The sequence below is a fragment of the Rhinolophus sinicus genome, linkage group LG11 (assembly GCF_036562045.2).
Source record: "Rhinolophus sinicus isolate RSC01 linkage group LG11, ASM3656204v1, whole genome shotgun sequence".
Lineage (NCBI taxonomy): Eukaryota > Metazoa > Chordata > Mammalia > Chiroptera > Rhinolophidae > Rhinolophus > Rhinolophus sinicus.
The window spans coordinates 57,597,343-57,613,073 of NC_133760.1; the positions used below are offsets into that span (position 1 = coordinate 57,597,343).

Below are 15,731 nucleotides of genomic sequence, written 5' to 3' on the forward strand. Positions count from 1 at the left end.
AAGGACTGAGATCCTGTCACAAATTATACTGGACAATTAAAATCTAAGCAGACCTCCAGCTGACTATTCTGTCTTCTCTCTCGTGGTTGTATGGATGTGCGAGCTTCGGTTAATTGCTTCCTGCACAGAGACCAAAGATCAGTTCTCTCTCCAGAATCCTATCTGCCAGATCTGCATTAGGTTATTGGTATCACCTCACATATTTCATGTGGGATCCCCCAAAACGTAGTGGTTATCACCGTGAAGTTGAGCCGTCCATTCATAACCTAAAGGTTAAACATTACATCCACAAGACCTTCTCTCACTCTCGCTGTTACCTGCCCACACCAGGGACCCCCTAGCCCACTGCCCTTCTCCCTGTTCAACCTCAGGAGGGACAGAAACGCAGGCAGGGAGCTTTTGGTCTTTGGTGCGAACCAGGTCTGCTCTCACTCTGCATTTTTTCTGGGTTCTGCTCTGGCAAGAGTCTCTTGCCCTTCCTTGCTCACGTGACTTTTCTGGACTCTACTTCTTATCTGCTGTAACTACAGTGCCCACTTGACCCCTGACACCTATATATCTCTCTCAATCTCTTAACCCAAGAAGCCCTTGGAACCTACCTGATCCTCCCTACCAGCCAGAGGGCAAGCCTCCCCTCTCTTGACTGTTTCATGACATCCATAGTCTTATTTATAAAAGAAGACCAAGCAAGGCTCAGCGAAGTTGAATTGGATTTAAAACTCAGTCTTCTAGCCAGTCTTGGGGCTTGACATTTTGATTTCATTCTAGTTGACAGTGAAGTAGCTTCATTCTGCTCCCCCAGCCCCAGTCAGGCCAGGAGTTAGGTAATCTGCATCCCCATCCCCATCCCCATCCCGGAATTTCCAGCGAGCGCCGAGCACAGGTTAGTCTAAGCAAAGGCTTTGCGATCTCCTGAGTGGACAAACCGAGCACAGGAAACGCAAGCATCCTCAGCTGTATCCAACCACGCTTCCGTTTGTGTCCCAGATGCTGCCCCAGGAAGAAAACAAGTGTTTGCGGAATTTGGCGGCAAAGGCCCTTGACCCAGGCTTTATTCTCACCCCACCCCACTTTCTCTCTGAACAGACCCTGAAAATCCATCCACCAGAACTGAAGGGTGGGCCCGGGTTTCTTTACGCGGCTCCTGAGACGCACGGTGGGCACTCTCCGGGGCTCCCCCGGCCCCCGGGCGCGAGCCCAGCCGCGACCCGCGAGGGGCCCCACGTGGGGCTGGGGAAAGGCAGGCGGAGGGAGCGGCGCGAGGCCCGCAGACGGCTCCCGAGGGAGCGCGGCGAAGTGCGCGGGGAGTGCGGCGGCGGATCCCGGGCTGGGGGGAGGCGCTGGGCGCAGCCAATCCCCGGGCCACCCCCTCCCCGGCCGCGAGCAGAGCCGGGGCGGGGGAGCCAGGCGGCGGCGGCAGCGGCGGCGACGGCGGCTGCCGCGGGGAGGGATGGAGAGGGGCGGGGGGAGCGGAGCCGAGCGGAGACAGCCGCGGTGCTGCAGAGAGGCTGGGGCGGCGGCGCGGCTCCCGGTGCTCCCCCCGCGCCCGCCCCGCGTCGGCGAGGGCCCGGCCCCGGAGGCCTCGCGCCATGGGCTGCATCGGCTCCCGGACCGTGGGTGGGTACCGCGGCGGGGCGGGCGCGGGCGGAGGCTGGGCTCGCCGGGTCCCGTCCTCCGGCCCCCTCCCCCACCCCCTCCGCGCCCCTCCGGGTACCTCGCTCCGCGCCGCCCTGCCGGGCTCGGCTGCCTTGCCTCACTTTGTCTCGGCTCCACTCCTCTCCTCCCCGCTCTCCTCGCGCGCCCCCAGGGCTTGCATCCCTCTTGGCTCTCGGCGTTCTCTCGTCTCCCTCCCAGCTTCCTTCCATCGCCCTCCCCCAGGCGCGGTCCCTTTCCATCCTCTCTCCATCAGCTTCCTCTCTCCTCCGTCGCTCTCCCCTCCTCTCCCGTCCCCTCACCCACCAGCTCCAAGCCATCCGCCTCGACTCTGCTTTCTCCAGCGCCCTCGCCCCCATCACCAGTTCTTGAGCAGCCCCCTCCTAAACCCCCCAGCACAGTGTCAGCCCCGAGTCTCTTTCGCACGCCCCCCCACACCCGCCTCCATCTGGCTTGTGTGTTTGGCCCCTTTCTCCTTCCCTCTCCGTTGCCTTTTTCTGTCGTTCCTGCCTCCCCCGATTTGCTTTGTTCACGTGCATTTTCCCTTCGGGGCGGGGGCGGGATGCGTCTAGGGCCTCGGGGAGGCAATGGGTTCCACGCCCGGAGGGAACGGGCCTGGGCCCGCCGGGCCTGGAGGGGAAAGCGGTGGGCGCGGGCGGGGAGGCAGGGGTGCAGAGGGGTCGGGAGCCGGCTCCCAGCAGGGTGGGGCCGGCCCAGTGGAGGAACTCGGGACTAGACTGCACCTGTCAGCGGGGGCTGGCGGGGCGGGGCCGGCCCTTTATTTACCTCTGACTGGGGGTGACACGAGCGCCTCCTAATTCGTCTGACCCCCTCACCTTTTTGCCTTGCTACAGCTTCCTCATCCCCTGCGCCCTGCACCTACTCCACTCTCACAGCTCAACAAATTAATCCAACCCCTCAGTTTTTCCCATTGCAACTCCCCATTTCTCCCGCCTACACGCCCCAGTGACCTCAGGCTGAGAAAATAATTCGTATTATTATTACAAACAAACTCACTCTCTGGAAGCCTGATTTCTCTGAGACCTGATTTATTTCCATGGATACCCCCCTCCTCCTCTGCTTTCACCTCTTCTTCGGGTTCTCTCCCTCCCCCTCCCTGCCCCCCAGCAGAGCTCTGACTCAGCTCTCCCTCCTCTATGAGGCCCCCTCCCCCTCCCCTCTCTCCCACTCTGCCCTCCCCATCTCCCTTCTCAGAGATTGTTCTCTGCCTGCCCCATTCCCACTCTCTCTGCCCGGATGTCCATCTTTCTTCTTTCCCCCAAGCCACAGACTCTGGTGTGACCCATCGCCCCACTCTCCTGTAGCCCCAAGGGAGAGCGGGGCCCATTTTGGAGGGGTCCTACCTCCCTGGGACCCCTTAACCAGGAGCCCTTCCTCTTGCACTAGCTATGTTAAATGCCTCCTCAGGCCCAAGACAGGGTTCAGTTCACCCCTTCTCAAGAGTGGACCTCTCATCCTCAATTCAGAATCATAAAACTGCTTGTGTAGAAAGGATCTATCCAGGCAGATGTCTCTACAGCCATCTGATGCTTGAGTCTCTTTACAACCATCTGAGTGGTTGTTCTCCAAGCCTTGGAGGAGGTACCACCCTGCCCTCCTGCCATTAGTTTCCCTTCACCGGGAGCTCTGGCCTCACCCTAACAATTACCTTCTCAGCCCTCCACTTTCCCTGACAGCCCTCAAGCCTTGTCCACCCCCTCCCATTGTTTTCTGTCTTCTCTTTGACTTGAATGCCTACTCTTTTGGTTCCTATTTTTAAAAGTTCCCTTCTCTCCTCCCGCTGTCCCCCTCCCCGCCTCTTGAATCCATCACTTGTCTCCCAACAGTCAGGTAAAATGATTCTGGCTCACTCTTTGTTTTCTCTGCTCTGGCTGTTTCTGGGTGAACACACCCAACTCTAGCCTCTGTCCCCACCAAATCCTCGTCAGACAAATTCACCAAATCTCTTTCCTCTCAGACGAATTCTCTAACACCTGCGGAGGGTCCACAACATTCCTTCCACCTCACAAATAAAGCCAGCACACAGTGAAGTCCCACCCTTACGTAGAGAGACATAATAGATGAAAAGCACAGCTTCTGAGTACAGGCACATAGTAGAAACCCTCAGAAGTTCCTCAGGGCGGAATGGAGAATTATTTTCCTGCTAAAACCCAACCACTGACCCCTCCATGTAAACAACAACAAATAAGGCCATATACCACTTGTTCTGTGACTGCTCTTCTTGGTTGAGCTCAAACTGAATCTTTCAGCTCAGCATTAGGATTTCTCCTACTCAAAAACTGGGAATAGGGATGGAAAAGGAAGGAGCAACCGGAAGGAGGAAGGAGTCCTAGCTGGAGGGAAAGGAGGGGTCTGCAGGGGCTGCCTCCGTGTGTGGCCTCTGCACTCTAAGACCAAGGAGGGGCCTTTGGGTCAGGCTCACCTAATGCTCTGGCCACTTCAGGGAATGAGGTGATTGCAGTGGACTGGAAGGGCCTGAAGGATGTCGACCAAATCAACATGGACAGCAGCAGCTCACTGCACGGGAGCAGTCTCCACCGGCCATCCACGGAGGTGAGCCCCCTCCCCAACTGCCCCCTCCCCAAAGGACCTCTAAAAGACCCCAGGATCCATCACGAACAAAGCCTGCCAGCTGCCTGATACTTGAATTCTCTTCCTAAATTCCGAGACCACATCCTAAACAATCCTTCAGACTGATGCTTTTACAGAACATTTCTCCTCCATTCCTCAAAACACAAAGCCAAATGTTCTACACTGAGATCCTAATTCCCTATGCTAATCTCAGGAAAGCCTTCCCTCCTTCACACACTTCTGGAAATCCCTCTTAAAGAAGGGGGGTGGGGGGGCACTTGCATTCCTGGAAGTGCCAGGGATACCCACTACCCACTTCATTTCCTCTCTCCCCACAGCAAACCCGAACCGACTTCTCCTGGGACGGCATCAATGTGAGTGCAGCTTCGGCCCCCCCCCCCCCCCCCCAGCTTTCCCCTGTCCAGCCTAACTCGGCTGCCTTCTATTTCCCCTTAGGCTTTCCATAGCACACAGTGCCCCCTCACGCCAACAAGCACTGTGAGCCCTTCTGTTCTCTACCTGCCCCACCCCCTATCCCAAATTTTCAAGGGCGGGTGGGGGATATGCCTCCTGGGGACCTCTGGCTGTAATGGCTTTCTGTCTCATCGGCCCTAGCTCAGATCCTTCCGCCTGGAAACCTCAACTTTCCTCCGCGCGTGTAAAGCAGCCCCAGGCCCTCATCTTCTCTCCCCTTCTCCCACATTTCCCATTCCAGCTCTCCATGGAGGACACCACTTCCATTCTTCCGAAGCTTAAGCGAAACTCGAACGCTTATGGCATCGGGGCCCTGGCCAAGTCATCGTTCTCAGGTGAGACTCCTTACCTGGCGACTCTCCAGACAGATACTTACAGGCTCCTGTCTCAGTCTCCCTGGTCCTTCGGGCTTGAAGAGGACCCGCATCTACCTACCCCTGACCTATTTGCCCTTTCAGTCAAACCTGTCCCATCCTCCAGGCTGCTCTCCTATATGAAGACCTTGGGGACCCTGGCCCCCCTCCATGGGATGGAATCCTCTGGGTCTGGGGTGGGGCTAATGAGATCTGTTATGGGTATCCTGTAATATTCTGGAGGATGTGGGACTGTCTGGCCCCCTCAGGGATTTCAAGAAGCATGAAGGACCATGTGACAAAGCCCACAGCCATGGGGCAAGGCCGAGTGGCCCACATGATTGAGTGGCAGGGCTGGGGGAAGGCACCAGCCATTCAGCCGCAACACAGCCACGAGGCCGTGCGCAGGGATACAGATGCCTACTCCGACCTCAGCGACGGCGAGAAGGAGGCACGTTTCCTTGCAGGTACTCGTTCCCCCAACCCTCAAGAGGCACATTTCCGGGTGGCCAGAGACTGACCCTCCAACCTCACTCCCTGTGAACATTGGCTCTGTCCAAATGAGCACCAGCAGACTTAATTTCCCAACCAGCCCTAATTTCAAAGCTTTGACTTGATTCTTACTTTGATCATCTCAGAAGGGATGTTATTTTTATATTTTATCATCTCTGAGGGGAGTTAACATGGGATTGTGGGTCCACCTAATGCCTTTTCCCTACACGGTGGGACTATCCAACCTCTGGACTCCTTCAATACAGGCAAAAAAGGCAGGGGCCATAGACTTCAAAAGACTCTCTTTCTCCTATTTTTTGAGGAAAAAGAAAGGAAGGCCTTGGGGATTTTTTTTTTCATCCTTACCCAATTAGCATACTGCAGTCATGGATTCACATACTGGGCTCATTACTTGTGACAACCACGAGAAGATCAAGGGACCTGGGTGAAGAGAGGGGGGTGTACAGAAGAGGTTTCATTCCAGTTAAGTAGTATAGATTCGAGACCGGCATAGAGCGCCCCCACAATGGCAGGTCTCAGTAAGATGCCGAGGGAGAATGATAGATCTAGAAGAGAAGGGAGATAACCTTTATGTTGGTGGAAAAAATATCAGTGAGAGGGGAGACAGCATGTAGGGGTAGGGGGTGGTGTAGGGTAGCTAGCAATGTAAGCTTCACCTTCCTCATGGCTTTGACTAGAACAGCGACCCCCAAGTCTCCCCATCCTCACTATCCCACCCTCCATCCCTGCTTCCAATCCCTTGAACTTTCAACTTGATACCACGTTGGACTCATAATCCCATGATGCTCTCTTGGGGATTCTCTGGTGATCTTGGGCTCCACCCCCCTTCCCATCTAGATTCTTCTGTCCTTGACTACCTAATAGTAGCTGTCATCCCTACAAACTTCCAAAAATAAACTTCTAGAAGTCACTAATTTCAATCCTTTAGGATATCTCACCCGAAGACCCCCAACTCTTTCCCCTAGGAATCCTAACTCTGGCCTTCTGGGAAGTCCCCCACGATTTTGCCTCATTTGGGGGCATATATAAACACTGTGCTGTCTAGTACAGTAGCCACTGGCCACATGTGGCTATTGAGAACTTGAAATGTGGCTAGTCCGAGTGGAGATGTGCTATAAGTGTAAACTATCGACTGGATTTCAAAGACTTCATGTGAATAGAAGAATGTAAAATAGCTCTGATTTTATATAGATTATATGTTGAAAGGATAATCTTTCATACACATTGGGTTAAATAAGATGTATTAGTACATAGATGGCTTGCATTATTATTTGTATTGAACAGCGCTGCCCTGATGTCCCCTACCCCATGCCTATGTCTAAGGGTTCTTGGAAGTGTCTGGTGCTAGCTACAGTTCTTCTCTCAGGTGTCATGGAACAGTTTGCCATCTCTGAAGCCACACTCATGGCCTGGTCTTCCATGGATGGTGAGGACATGAGTGTCAACTCTGCCCAGGAGCCATTGGGCTGCAACTACAGTGACAACTACCAGGAGTTGATGGAGAGTCAGGGTGAGGAATGGTTCCAGATTCTTACCCCTGAGGCCTAAGAGGCCTCCTCAACTACCGTGGCTGCTTCTGTTCATCTCTGTTCTTCTAAGACATTCTGTTCACCTCAGCTTTCCTACTCCCCTCCTTCCTCAGTCTCACCCTCAGTTCTCTGTGCTGTTGTTACTGCCTTTGATAAGCTGTGACCCAGCTGACCTCCATGATTCTCTTTACAGATGCCCTCGTCCAAGCTCCCATGGATGGCTGGCCTCACTCCTACGTGTCCCAGGGCATGTACTGTCTGGGGTCATCTGATGCCTGGGAAGCAAGTGACCAGTCCCTCATTGCCTCTCCGGCTACAGGATCCTACCTTGGCCCAGCGTTTGATGACTCACAGCCAAGCTTGCATGAAATGGGGCCTTCCCAACCTGCTTCAGGGTACTGTGCTCAGGAGCCTCCTCCTTTGCTGGGGGGAGACACTGACTGGGCTCCAGGGGTGGGCGGGGTGGATCTGGCAAGGGGCCCTGCTGAGGAGGAGAAGAAGCCATTGGCCCCCGAGGAGGAAGAGGATGCAGGATGTCGGGACCTGGAGTCACTTTCCCCACGAGAAGACCCTGAGATATCCACTGCTCTCAGCCGGAAAGTGTCTGATGTCACATCCTCCGGCGTGCAGTCCTTTGATGAAGAGGAGGGCGAGGCTAACAACTAGCTTCTTCCCACAAGACGCCCTGCCTTCCACTCCCACCTGAGGGGCATGGCTGTGACAATACCCTCCCTTCCCCGGCAATACAGCTGAAACCTGGGCAAAAGACTGCGAGGAACCCAGGAGCTGCCAATCCCCGCCAGGAAAATGCACGGCCAGGATGGCATTTTCTCCAGGCTTGTGCTGTAGAAACCACAGATCCAGGGACCGAGGCCCAGGCAACCAGATGGCTGTGAACTTGACTTGGCTGCGGGCTTCTGGGTCTGTGACAATGAGGCTCCAGTTGGTATCGTGGGGACAGGAGCACAGAACAGCCTGCGGCCATCGACTACATCTCACTCTCTGATTTCGTCTTCCAGGAGCTTTGACTGTGGCTGTTTGAACGCCCCCTTCCCCATGTCACTCTTGCTTTTTCCGACTCTGTGTTTTCTCTGGCTGTGGCCCCAGTGGGACCCTACATATGAGGAACAGACCTCAGGGGCTGTTGAATGTGGCTCGACAGGCACAGGGAAGCCACATCTCCTTAGAGGGTGGCGAGTCTGCCCCCAGTGGATAACGTGGCTTCTGAGATCAGGACTCATAGGGAAGGTGGACGTGGCAGCTGGGACGCACAGGGGCACAAACAGGATTCTTTGTATAAGGCCCACCCCGAGATCAGAGAGTCACTGATGGCACCAAGAACCAACATGGCCACCGGTTCTGGGATCTTGACTATCTTGTGGCTGAAAGGAGGGGCCTAAGGGTCTGGGAAAAGACCCAGTGAGCTGGCTGCCCCAGCTCTTGCTTCCTTTGTCTGCCTTCTTCCACCCCCTGCTCTGGGGACCCCCGCCCTGAGGGGGTGACACAGATTGCAGGAGTCCTGCCAGGCGGGGAAGCATGAAGGCTGTGCCTCCCTCCATCTACCCCCTAATTCTCTGGAGCTGTTTACACTTTTCTCTTTGCCTTTTCTACATTTTTATAACTTCTTGGGGACTCAGGTTGAGCGGAGTGGAGGGAGGAGTGTGGTGCTGTCAGGCCCCCCCCAGGTGGGGTGTTTGCTGAGGAGCAGTGTGGGCACTTGGCTCCTTTCTCCTTTCTCCCCCATATTCACAGTTCCTCCCAGGACTCCCAGGAGGCCCTCACAGGTGTCCTTCCTCCCTCACGGGTTTACAGTGATGCATAAGCCCCTGAAACTGCTTGCCCTTCCACACCGGATCCACCTCCACTGGGGACTTCCCTGCAGAGCACATCAAGCCCCGACATGTGTAAGGGATCCTGACGACAGGGACAGGCTAGAGCGAAGAAGTGGCAGCTGTGGAGCACACTGCCCCTCCCTGTTGCAGTGGGACCCCATTCCCTAGCCCCTGGCAGAGGGAGAGTCTGGGTAGCCGTGAGAAGCTAAGACATTCATTGCCTGCCTCCCCTTTTTCCTGTCTGTCTGCAGCTCCGAGTCCTGTCTTACCCAAACTTCAGCAGGGGACCTACTGCCTATGTCCTCTGCCAAAAAGGGAGCACTCTGTCACCTCTCTCAGACCCTGGGCACAAACTACCCCTCCCCAGAGACCTATTTCTTTGGAATGAGGAGGTTGAGAGTTGGGGTGTTTCTGTCCATCTATGACCCTACCCCCCCATGAAGTTCACACTTTCATACACGCCTGTACCTGAAATGCAATCAAGGCTGGGGTCCCATGTCCTCAGGGGAGGAGGTCAGTTGTTGGAGTAACCAGAAGTAGGCATGCTGAGCCAGGTGGGTGGCGAGTGGCTTACCTCATGTAAAGCTGTGGCTTGTGTGTGACCACGTGACCTGACTCACACGGTCCCAGGACCTCCTGTCTAGGAGCTCTGGGAAGTGGCCTGTGCCCATGCTCTGCACTCCTGCTGCGGCTCTTGGGGTTTTGCATGCTCAGGGTTTCCTCCTCCCAGGGGGTCCCTGTGTCCTCGCCTTGAGCAACTTGCTCTCTCCACGCATCATCTTTTCCTCTTAGCATCATCCCCTTCGTGCCCCGTATTCTGCCCCCAGACCGCAGTGGACATCCACTCCAGTGAGTGGGCTCATCCATCACAGTTCCTTTTTGCTCAGGGCCCTGGGAGTTACAGGAGGTAGATGAGACGCTCTTTCCTCCTTCCCTTCCTCGAGGAAGCCTTCCTTCGGTTCCTGCCCAAGGATGACTGAACTGTGAAAGAATCGAGCAGAGTTAAGACACCAGCAGGGTTCCACGTCCCCAGTGCTGCCGGCTGGCATGTGTGCAGACCAGAGGTCCACTGAGGGTCTGCATTTGCAAGGAGCTTCCCTCCCACTGGAGAGGGAGAAGACCCAGGGAGCTGGCCTGGGACCCTCTTAGGACTCTTCTGGAGGGAGGGGCTGCCTCTGGGGCTGGGGGCAGTGTGCATGGGGTTTGCTTATAGCCTTTGGGGGGGGAGGGGGAGCATGTGCAGGAAGAGGCTGTTGGGGGTGGGGGAGGGTCGCTTTTCCTTTGGGGTTAAAGGCTGTGCAGCACGATTTACAACAGTCCTGGGAACAGGGCTGTTTTTACATTATTGTGAATGAAACTGCTCATGCTAAATGATTTTCTCATGGTGGGGGGGGGTGAGCTTTTATTTTCAATTCACTTTATTAAAGGAAAACCCGAATCTTCCATTCCTCCCCTTCCACTGCCCCAATTCCCGGCCCCTTCCTTCTTATCCTTGTGTTAAGGAGGGAATCTTGATGAATGAGTTTCAGACCCTCTCCCTGCCCCCACCTGTTCAGCCCATACTCGTCTTCCAGGTCTGGGGAATATCCATTCTTATGGCCAGTCTTAGCATGTTTTCTTAATGTGACATCCCCACCCCAGGCCCAAGAGAGATTCTATGACATATATTGCAGAGAGAATTATATATAAATATATATAAATATTATAGATTATATACACATGGGCATGGGCTTGAATGCCCACTGCCAGCCCCCGCCTCAGGTTGCAGCCTCTCTTGGCCTGGGGAGGGGGCAGGAATGGAACATTGGGGAGGGCTCCAGGCTGTGTTCAATGGCACTAAACAGAATGTGGTGGCATCCTCTGACTTCGAGTGTCTTCTTTGGGGGATGAAGGAGACTGGGCCCCTCCATGAGGGGATGGAGGGAGGAGAATGTCATGTTGGAGATGGGACACAACTACAGAAGGCATCAAAGCAAGGAGGGAGCAAAGCGCTGGGTGTGGAAGCAAGGGTTTCAGATGCTGGGAGCCCCTGGGGCCACTTACAGAAAAGGCAGGCTAATGACAGGCTCCCTGTTGCTGATTTGGGGAGGATAAGGTTCTGATGTGCCAAGTGTGGAAGCTCTTCTAGCGGCTCCCCCCACAGTCGCTTTATGCACGTTTTACTGGTTAAATGGGGGACAAAAGAGGGGAAATGGGGTTGGCCTTCCATTGCCCTAGTAAGGGCCCTGGCTTGGGGACAGATAGTGGGAGCCAGATAGAGTCTAGAGGCAAATTTAGGAGAGTGGATGTGGGCAGAGGGGAGCCCACCAGGGTGGTGGGGGACTCAGAGAAGAGGCTGTCGACAGTTTGCAAGTGTGTTCTGGGGCCGTCAGTCTATGAGGCCAGAGGTGGTCCCGTTTCCTCCTCCAATATGGCACTTGCGGGGCCTAAGTGGTCCTGGGCCTCAGTCCCCTGCGGAGACTGAAGGACAGATGGACAAGACCAGGAAGCTGCTGGGACAGAACACTAGGGAGTCTGGGGGAGTGAGGGGAGGCGCAGAGAGGCAGGGAGTTCCCCAACCACACATCAGGAAAACTCAGGGAGCCCCATGGGGTATCAGGGACTCTTCACTGGGATGTCTGGGAAGGGGGAGGAATGGCCTAAATAATCGACCACAGCTACTCTCTGCCCAGATTCCCACGCCTCCTCTAAGACTATCACTGTCACATTTTACGATTCCCAGGAGGGGCCGGGGTACTGGCATGATCTCTCCAACTCGAGGACATACCCTCTCCCACACAATTGCACTCTCTGGCCTGGGCCTCTCTCAACCGCCATCTCTCAGGAGGCGGTCTTGGGAGGTGGTCAAAAGATCAATTCATCTTCCTCCTCCTCGTCTGTGGATCGCAGACTGGGGCCCTGCAGGATGTCAGCCAACTCCTCTTCCAGCCCTGGACTCTCCACCAGCTCCAGCTCCTCCAGCTCACCTTCCGCCTTGGCTGGAGCCTGGGGGAGAGGGGTATGTGGGCAAGGGGAGGGTGTGCGGTTCTCTGGCATGGCAGGGGTCAGGTCCTCTGGCCCAGCGGCCCCAGTTTCATCCTCAGGCAGGCTCCAGGCCTCTGTGGGAGGGAGCGGGCTCCCAGGAGTCTTGCGAGTTGAAGTTGTGTTCCGGAAGCTGGCAAGGGGAGGGCGGAGCTGCACCCCCGACTTGGTGTGCCCCTCGATGGCCTTCTGCAGCTGGGGGGCAGAAGGAAAGGGAAAGAGGGTACCGAATTGGGAAAAGAAAGATGAGGCAGGGTGAGAGAGAGACAGGAGAGGAGAACAGATACAATAAAAGGGAAAAGGAATGGTAAAGATGGAGAGTGGCAAGAAAGATGGACAACACGGACAGATCAAAGAAGACAGAAAAGGGAAAACAAAGGGGTATGACCAAAAGACCCCCCTGCAGAGCAGTGAATCTCAAGCCTCCAGGGCCACGTCCTCCTGTGGCCCCCTTCCTAGTAACCTTCAGGCCCCCTCCAGCCACATGTCATCTCTTCCCCCCTTCCATGGCCCTCCCCATAGTACACTCCTGTGAAACCATCACTCAGGCCCTGAACCCCAACCCCAACCCATGCCAGCCATGGACAATCTCAAGGGCTATATCTGGGGTGGAGATCTATGTCCCCTTCAGGACTGCAGCCATAAAAGACTTGGCCGTCCTCTCTACTCCCCCGACCCCAATTGTTGTACCCCCAATCTCTGTGTGAGAAATAGAGAGGGAAATGGGGGATTAAGGCCATCCCCTCACATCCTGTGCCAACCTGTTCCTCCTGCTGCTAAAATGGAACACATCCCTCTTACCTCCTCCAAGGCCAGCACCCCCCGGAGCTTCCCCATATTGGTCACGTAGGCAAGGTGGAGACCCAGGAGTGAGAACAGCGTGTGAGTCTGTGTAGAGAGAGCAGGGGGTCAGTGCAAGGGGAGCCCCACACCCCCCACACCCTCCCAGCAGCCCTGAGTGCTGGGCAGGGACTAGCCTGGTGCAGAGACGCCTGCTCCACCAGCTGGAAAGGGGACTGGTCAATACAGCAGCAGTCAAAACAGACAGGCTGGCTCAGCTGCTCCTGCTCCCAGGCCTCTATCTGTCGGGCAGAGTAGGGGAGTCACCCCAAATCACAGGAGTCCCCCTCACCTCAGACAGGAGGAGGCTTTGATCCCCAAGCAGCCCTCCTAGCCCCAGGCCAGAATCCTGAAATCTGCGAGGAACTAGCACAGACCTTCCAGATCACTAGACCGCCTCCCTCCCTTCTTCCCAGGGGATGGCCCCTCCACAGGCCACAAATCAACCTTCAGCCTCAGGCACTGGGACCCCTCTCCCGTGTCCACCCCTGGTGCTCCAAACACTTGCTATTAGGTTGGTGCAATAGTAATTGCGGTTTTTGCAATTATTTTTAACCTTTTAAACCGCAAGTACTTTTGCACTGACCTAGTGTTTTCGATGCACCTTTGCAGCCTGTTCCCCTCCTCCGGTCATACCCACTGCTCCAGCGAAACCGACTGCTTTCTGTTCCTCAGACATGCCTTCGGGCTTCCGCGCTGGCTGGGCTGCAGTTCCCTGACCTGCCCCCCCTACGCCCACACAGCTCTCCTGCCACTCCCAGGCACTGGCTTTGCCCCTTTTCAATTCCTGCAGCACTCTGCCAGTCTCTGCTTTTCAGAAATGCACAGACCATGCTCCCTCTTGCATCGGCATTTGTCTAACCTCTGCCATTGGACGTGAACTCCTTGAGAGTGTTACTGGTATCGATGGCTGCATGTCGTGAAAATAGTAGCACATTTGCCTTTCACGCCGCCGATCATACGAGTATTTTTTGGGTTTGAAGAGCTGTACTGAGTCGCACAAGTCAAAAAAGCTATCCTTTAAAACACAATGGCCAATTCACCTCTTGACTTTAGATACAAAGGCCAAATCCCCAAGCTTTCAGGGAATCCAGTATAGCTCTGGCTTTCATAAATGAATCTAAAATTTTCTGAAATTCTCATCTTGTCTGAAAGGTGCACATGTGAGAGTTTGGCCAGCTCTCACAGCACATGGTGACCACTTAGCAGGTATGTTGCAGAGACAATTTATAGGACGGGCTAGACCCTTGCCAACTCCGCTTTGGCTGCTCCTGTCCTGCTGGACCTTTCTGGGATAGTTCCTGGCCTGTCCTAGTTCCATTTTTGCCTTCCCTTAAAGAACAGCAACAACAGAACCATTTCTAGCACATGTTTCTAGCAAACATTTCCTCTGTGTCAGGCATTATTCACATTGCTTTACACATCTTCACTCATTTAATCCTTTCCAACAACTATCATTATAGCCACTCGACAGCGGAGGAAGTGGAGGCACAGAGTGCTTTGGTAGTTTGTCCAAGATTATACACAGGAGGAGCTGGGCTGCTGAGGTGGACTGCCGACAGGGTTCCAGGTATCCCCCCAGCTCTTGCCCAAGGGGAGGAGGATGCCTGCTCTTGGCTTTGAACTTGACAAAGCTCAGCCCCAGATACACACTGGAGCTCCAATTGTGTGGACTCCTGACAGGGTAGCAGAATGAAGTCGTAGCAGGGACTTCGGATGATTGATAACTGAATTCTTGCACTATTCCCATAGGTATCACCCTTGGTATTACCAAGGATGTCACCTTGATCGAGTCTGAAAGCCATGTTCAAAATAATCTGAATTTTGACTCCTCTTGGGTCTGATCCCTCTCAAATGTCAGCTGGGAGCTGCCGAAAGTCTTCCTTGGGAAAGATATAAACTAAAAATGTACGACCTATTGACCTATCTTCTTTTTATCTCTGGCTAAACTTTTAATTTCCAGCACTTATAAATAGACTTGCTGATCAACTAGCTGGCTTCCTCTCTTTGGAATAATAATAATAACAATGGTATTATTATTGGTTTTAGCACCTTAGCAATGTACTTCTTATTGCAGTTATGACCCGTCAGATTCCTGCTTGTGGGCAGATGTAATGGTTTTTCTTTTTCTTCCGTGGTCATTGATTTGACTTTTCCATACGTCATGTATTAGACGTGTACGTGTTTTGAAGGGTGACACGGAGAGGATGGGGAGGTTTCCTTTCTCTCTTGTCATTCCCCAAACTCTCCTCTAACCCCGGAGTACTTTCACTTTTCAACACATTTATTCTGGACGTCCAATAAGATGTCCACTGTGAAATGATCTCCATTGTGGTTCTGTCAGCTACAAAGCTCTACCTTTCAGCCCTCACAGCGAGTCTGCATTCTCCTTCACTAAATGGAATGGCCGCTAATGGATTTTGTTGTGTCTCCACACACCCGCCAGGGTATCCCAGCAGAAGTATTCCCGGTCACCGCTCCACCTTCTTTCACTTCTCACAGCCAAGCCCATTCATTCGGTGTGCTCAACTTTCTCTCTCGTGGACTTGATAACTAACTCTTTTGGGAAATGGGCATGAGTCCCAAAGAGGCAGCACTGTCAATATTTGTCCTCAGTTTGTGGTTCTTCCCAGTCTTGCTTCCTGGCATCCTCCAGTTGTCCACTGTCTCAGGGCCCGGATCCCTCAGGAGAGTAACCTTCACCAGGCCCTGATTTGCCCCTTTTAGTTTCCATGCTGTTTTTCCACAGTGTCAAGGGCTGGTGCCATTTTACTTCAGGTAAAGCTCAGCCTTCCCGCATAGCCTCTGCCTGGTCCAGAACGTCTCTGATGTCTAAAGGGTCTGAGGCTCATCTTAGCACCATGGTCCTGTCTACGCATGCAGACTCAAAACTTACCTCTTCAGAAATGATGACAAGCTATCTG

General features: G+C 54.3%; 2 protein-coding genes across 7 annotated transcripts in view; one reads left to right on the plus strand and one right to left on the minus strand.

The window, feature by feature from the left end:
* The first annotated feature begins 1,007 nt into the window (after positions 1-1,007).
* Positions 1,008-10,802, plus strand: FAM131B (family with sequence similarity 131 member B). Of its 2 annotated transcripts, none has more exons than XM_074315244.1 (7): positions 1,008-1,156; positions 4,118-4,227; positions 4,584-4,619; positions 4,961-5,054; positions 5,342-5,539; positions 6,952-7,095; positions 7,308-10,802. In XM_074315244.1, exons 2-7 carry the CDS (start codon positions 4,174-4,176, stop codon positions 7,778-7,780), a joined length of 999 nt encoding a protein of 332 aa, XP_074171345.1. In that variant the 5' UTR covers positions 1,008-1,156; positions 4,118-4,173; the 3' UTR covers positions 7,781-10,802. The 2 variants fall into 2 exon arrangements, with proteins under 2 accessions (XP_074171345.1, XP_074171346.1); XM_074315245.1 differs by lacking the exon at positions 1,008-1,156 and adding an exon at positions 1,285-1,617.
* The window catches only part of CLCN1 (chloride voltage-gated channel 1), a 28,941-nt gene continuing 23,556 nt past the window's right edge, over positions 10,347-15,731 (minus strand). For 3 of the 5 annotated variants that reach the window (XM_074315239.1, XM_019715350.2, XM_074315238.1), the window contains 3 exons: positions 12,945-13,049; positions 12,769-12,855; positions 10,347-12,162 (listed from right to left, as the gene is read on the minus strand). In XM_074315239.1, the coding sequence (XP_074171340.1) occupies positions 11,791-12,162; positions 12,769-12,855; positions 12,945-13,049 (564 nt within the window). In that variant the 3' untranslated portion in view covers positions 10,347-11,790. The remainder of the gene's footprint in view (positions 12,163-12,768; positions 12,856-12,944; positions 13,050-15,731) is intronic. The other 2 variants (XM_074315240.1, XM_019715351.2) reach the window with 1 other exon arrangement.